This window comes from Pistacia vera, unplaced genomic scaffold, assembly GCF_008641045.1.
Source record: "Pistacia vera cultivar Batoury unplaced genomic scaffold, PisVer_v2 Contig789, whole genome shotgun sequence".
In the NCBI taxonomy this organism is placed as follows: domain Eukaryota; kingdom Viridiplantae; phylum Streptophyta; class Magnoliopsida; order Sapindales; family Anacardiaceae; genus Pistacia; species Pistacia vera.
This window is the reverse complement of record NW_022196655.1, coordinates 75,345-81,401: the sequence shown is the minus strand read 5'-3', so window position 1 is coordinate 81,401 and position 6,057 is coordinate 75,345. Positions and strand designations below refer to the sequence as shown.

Below are 6,057 nucleotides of genomic sequence, written 5' to 3'. Positions count from 1 at the left end.
TTGTAATGATATATTGAAGTTAGAAGAAGTAAGAAGATAGTTTTTAAACTTATTTTGGAGTTGGCCTTGGGACCACATTGTTTTACCCATTCCATATTGCCCTTTTTTTTGTTTTTTATATGGAGAAGATGAGTTCTTGGGACCACATTGTTTTACTAATTTTTATCTTTGTTATATAAAAGTGTTTGATTCAAATGAATTTTGGAGTTGGCTTTGGGACCACCTTGTTTTACCATTATAGCTGAATTTGTGTTTTTTTTTATATGGAGAAGATGAGTTCTTGAGACCATATTGTTTTACCCATTTTTATCTTTGTTATATAAAAGTGTTTGATTCAAATGGATTTTGGAGTTGGCCAATTGCAATTTTGTGTTGTTTTTTTTATGGAGAAGATGGGTTCTTCATTCTTGGGACCAATTATTTTATCCTTTTTTTTTTTTTTTTTTAATAAGTGTTTGATTCAAATGGGAGTTAATTTTAATTGTTTTACAAGTGTTATGAAAAAGTGGATTTAATTGTACAAGTGTTTGGTTATTTGAATAGATTTTTTACACATATCAATTGAATTTTAGCCAATGTATATAATGTAAGATATATTTAAAAAAAATAGTGCATTAAGATCTATTTCAATTCAATTTCTATTATTTTAATTTAATTTTTGTTAAAGTACTTACAAATTAGAAAAAGAAAGAGATATACTTGTGAGTTGTGATGTGTATGTATTGTTAGAATACTTTAACTTATTAGCTTTATAAATTTTTGTAGTAGTTGTAATTTCACTTATCTTAATAATTATTATTGTATACATAGATTATTGTTATTGTTTGGTTTTACTGAGTACATAGCTTATTTTGTTGCATTTTTCTCTATCAAGTAATAATATATTATTGTTTTGAAATAGTATGGAGAGATATTTCAAAAGAAAGTCAACAATGATCTTATCATTTGAACAAGAGGAAAATATTGGTGACTCAAGTAAAAATGTGGATGTTGAATTGCGAGATCTTCCTACAGATCCAGGCTTAAGACCCTGAATTTTAGATTATGATCCTAATATTCAAGATCAAATTCGAAGAATATATTTGGAAAGGGGTCCTTGTCAACCTAAAGGCCATGAGTTTCCTGCTAGATATTTTGGTGGATTTTCAAGACATTTTGTTGTTTCTTGGTTTAGTGAATTTGAACAATGGTTGGAATATAGTATAGCCAAAGATGTTGTGTTTTGTCTTTATTGCTATCTTTTTAAGCCAGATGGTGATAAAGGGGGTGGTCAAGGGTTTTCAAATTGGAAAAAGAAAGAAAAATTGAATATTCATGTTGGAGGTTCTAATAGTGCTCATAACCAAGCTTGAAGAATGTGTGAAACATTATTGAATCAAGACCAACATATTCAGACATTTTTTGATCGACATTCTTCTCAAGCATGAACAGATTATCAAACTCGTTTAAATGCTATAGTTGATTGTATTCGTTTTCTTCTAAGGCAAGGACTTGCATTTCGTGGTATTGATGAATCCTATGATTCAAGCAACCAAGGGAATTTTCTCGAGCTTCTATAATTTATTTCTAATCATAATGAAGATAACAATGTTGTTGCTTTCAAGAATGCTCCTGATAATCTCAAATTGACATCACCTGAGATTCAAAAAGACATTGTAAGTGCTGTTTCAAATGAAACCGTAAGTGTTATCATTAGAGATTTAGGAGATTCATTATTCGCTATAATGATTGATGAATCTCGTGATATCTCTAGGAAGGAAAAAATGGCTATTGTCTTACGTTATGTTAACAAGAATGGACTTGTTGTGGAGTGTTTTCTAGGTGTTGAACACGTTACTAGTACCACAACTCTCTCACTCAAGGCAACACTAGATAATTTCTTTTCAAGGCATGGGTTGAGTTTTTCTAGACTACGAGGACAAGGTTATGATGGAGCTAGTAATATGCAAGGAGAATTTAATGGTTTGAAGACATTGGTTTTGAAAGAGAATAGATGTGCTTATTATATTCATTGTTTTGCCCATCAACTCCAGTTGGCTCTTGTGGCTTTGGCAAAGAACCATGATGATGTTAATGATCTTTTTAATATCGTGGCGATTGTGGTAAACATTGTCGGTGCTTCGTCAAAGCGTTGTGATCTTCTTAGAGATAAGCAAGCTTGTAAAGTTATTGAAGCTCTTTCTAATGGTGAACTTTCAAGTGGAAAAGTTCTCAATCAAGAGACTAATCTGCAACGTGCCAGTGATATGCGTTGGGGCTCGCATTATGGTACGTTAATGAGCATAATCTTGATGTTTTCATCCATTATCGATGTTCTTGAAATTGTGGCAAAAGATGGGTCAAACTCTGAGCAAAGATTTCATGCAAAAAACATATTTAAATTGATGCAATCATTTGACTTTGTGTTTAGTCTATTTTTGATGAAAGATATACTTGGCTTTACAAATGAACTTTCTCAAGCACTACAAAGAAAAGATCAAGATATTGTAAATGCTATGAATTTGGTTGAAGCATGTAAGCAAGCTTTACAATTGATGAGGGATAATGGATGGGAGACTTTATTAAGCAAAGTTTATTCTTTTTGTGCCAATCATGATATTGATGTTCCTAATATGGATGACAAGTTTTTTATTCAAGGGCGATCACAACGTAAGGCTCAAGGTATCACAAACGTGCATCATTACCACATTGAATTATTTTATAATGTCCTAGATATGCAGCTTTAAGAGTTGAATTATCGTTTCAATGAGGTAAACACTGAATTGCTTATTTGTTTGGCATGTTTATGTCCAAATGAATCGTTTGTTGCTTTTGATAAACAGAACTTGATACGCCTTGCCGAACTTTATCCTGATGATTTTTCTAACTTAGAACTCATGGCACTTGATTCTCAACTTGATGTTTACATTTTGGATATGCACTCTAATGTTAAAATTTATGGGATTGAAACAGATTGGAGATCTGGCAAAAATGATGGTTGAAACTAAGAAGGATAGAGTATTTCGATTAGTTTATTTGTTGATGAAAATAGCATTGATTCTACCCGTTGCCACTGCTAGTGTAGAGAGAGTATTTTCAACAATGAATTTTGTGAAGAATTGTTTGCGAAATAGAATGAGTGATCAATGGTTGAATGATAGCTTAGTTGTGTATATAGAGAAAGATGTATTTGATAGTATTGATAATGATGTCATTATAAAATACTTTCAAAAGATGAAATCCCGTCGAGGACAATTATAAATGTACTAATTAATGAGAATTTTATAAATACAAAATTTATGCTTATGTTAATTTAAAATTGTATTGTTCTTTTAACTTTGACCCCCCTATACATTATTTCTGGCTATGCCCATGGCTATTAGTATCCCAAGTATAAATCTATAGGCAATAAATAATTAAAGTAGCTTAGAACCTAATAAGCTACATCCTATAGGGATTCTTGGTGCATCATCATTAACTCTACTTTGGCAAAGAAAATGACATGCTATTAGGACCCTACACATTAGGTTATCAAAAATAACTAATGAAAACATATGACATTCCGAAGACTATCGCCCTTTTTGGGCAGATAAAACTTTCTAGGTCATAGGTCATCCTCCACTTAAGAGGAAAATGCATGTCAATTGAAAAATCATCCACTTAAATGTGTATTGAATTTTTCAGGACTAGTGTATTTCCCAAATTCAACCTCGTGCAACCTTTTAATTTTAATAAAAATAATAACCTACTTTGGTAGGAAATTATGTGCATTAAAATTGAAGAATGTATCATTTTCCAAATGAATAATTTTACAAGTTTCAATGATTGCTCCGCTTTGGCGAATAAACATTCTGACAACTCAAAAATTATTCTCATGATACTGAGTAATATTGACATAAACTAAATAATGTATCATTTATCTAATGCAAAATCTTGCAAGCTAAGTTTCAATGAATGCATCGCTTTGGCGATTAAACATTCTGACAACTCACAAAATTGTTCTAATGATACTAAATAATATTGCCTTAAATATTAAGATTTCTGAGATACACACTTAATTATCTCTAACAATCTTAATTCAATAACCTTTTTGGATTTTAATAGTTATGATTAAGATTTCATGAGATATGATACCCAATTATCTCAGACAATCTCAATTTTAATCCTATTGTATTTTAATTGCCTTAATTAAGATTTCATGAGATATAATACCTTATTAGCTCTGACAGTCTTAATTTGACAATTGTTCCAACCAAAAAAGAACAATCACTCCTCATAAATTATATTCCATATAATTGTTGCACGTAGATGGATTAACAATAATAGAGGGAAACGTGATGTAATTTCTTCTCCAACAATACCTGAATAGGCTCACGCTCAACTACATGCTTCGAGGAATAGGGGAATACCGCCTCACAACCGAGATCTAGACTCGCGTGCCAAGAAACTTCTTCCTGCACCATCACGCACAACACGTGTTGGGAAACACCACTTCGCGTGCTGTCATGCGCCGGAGTATCGATCCACGTGTTGTCATACTCTATCACACATCGAAAGTCCACCTACGCGCGTGGTCAACGGGTTAGGTCAATCCAAGTTTACTGGGTCGAGCCGATATGGGTTGATCAATTTGGGTTGACCCATGTTGACCAGGTCGGTTTGACCCTGTTTGATATAATTGGGTCAAGTGACTCGCTTGACTTTTCAGGTCGAGTTGACCCTTGTTTACGGGGTTGGGTTGAGTGACCCAGTTTGGCTTTTCGAGTTAGGTTAACTCGATATTGACGTTTCAAGTCAGGTTGACCCTGTTTGGCCGAGTTGGGTTAACCCGGTTTGACTTAATCGGGTTGGGTAACCCTAATTCTGTAAATATTATAATACACCCTCAACTTTTGTAAAACTTTTTAGCCCCTAAAGGTTTGAAAAATAACAATTTCACCCCTGTGATCTGGAAAATTCCAGATCTGTATTTTTCGACTCCAGCAGCAAAAAAAAAAAAATAGTCTTTCCACCCTTCAATGGCCAGAAAAAGTCTTTCTAAATTCTAATGGCCAAAAAAACCATATATGGGTTCAAAACATAAAAGCCCCAATTTGGGTTCCTTATTAATTCAAGAACCCTAATTTTCAATATGAACCCTAAAATCAATTTTGATTTTGATCCCGATTATAAATTCAAAAATCAGATCTTATAAACTAATATGTGTGGCTCTGATACTACATGTAAGAATTAATCACCAAATCAAAATACAAATCAATGCATTGAATCATAAAGGTTAAATTACAAAATCAATATATAATATCAATGCATTCAGATCTCACTAGTTTATAAAATACTGATATTAAATTAGGAATAAGACAAACCTAATTTTGCTATTATTTCTAATTCTTGAAGGAGATCGATTGTCGATCAAGAAGCCTGTCTTCCTTTCTAAGAACGCGCAAATATGACTAATACCTTATTAGCTCTGACAGTCTTAATTTGACAATTGTTCCAACCAAAAAAGAACAATCACTCCTTATAAATTATATTCCATATAATTGTTGCACGTAGATGGATCAACAATAATAGAGGGAAACGTGATGTAATTTCTTCTCCAACAATACCTGAATAGGCTCACGCTCAACTACATGCGCCGAGGAATAGGGGAATACCGCCTCACACGCTGAGATCTAGACTCGCGTGCCAAGAAACTTCTTCCTGCGCCATCACGCACAACACATGTTGGGAAACACCACTTCACGTGCTGTCATGCGCCGAAGTATCGATCCACGTGTTGTCATACTCTATCACACGTCGAAAGTCCACCTACGTGCGTGGTCAACAGGTTAGGTCGATCCAAGTTTACTGGGTCGAGTCGATATGGGTTGATCAATTTGGGTTGACCCATGTTGACCAGGTCGGTTTGACCCTGTTTGATATAATCGGGTCAAGTGACCCGCTTGACTTTTCGAGTCGGGTTGACCCTTGTTTAGGGGGTCGGGTTGAGTGACCCAGTTTGGCTTTTTGAGTTAGGTTAACTCGATATTAACGTTTCAAGTCAGGTTGACCCTGTTTGACCGAGTTGGGTTAACCTGG

At 33.8% G+C, this 6,057-nt stretch overlaps 1 protein-coding gene across 1 annotated transcript; it reads left to right on the top strand.

Moving 5' to 3' along the window:
• Positions 1-932: 932 nt before the first annotated feature.
• On the top strand, positions 933-2,981 carry LOC116116914 (zinc finger MYM-type protein 1-like). The gene is made up of 3 exons (XM_031402949.1): positions 933-1,020; positions 1,582-2,672; positions 2,823-2,981. Exons 1-3 carry the CDS (start codon positions 933-935, stop codon positions 2,979-2,981), a joined length of 1,338 nt encoding a protein of 445 aa, XP_031258809.1.
• Positions 2,982-6,057: the final 3,076 nt, after the last annotated feature.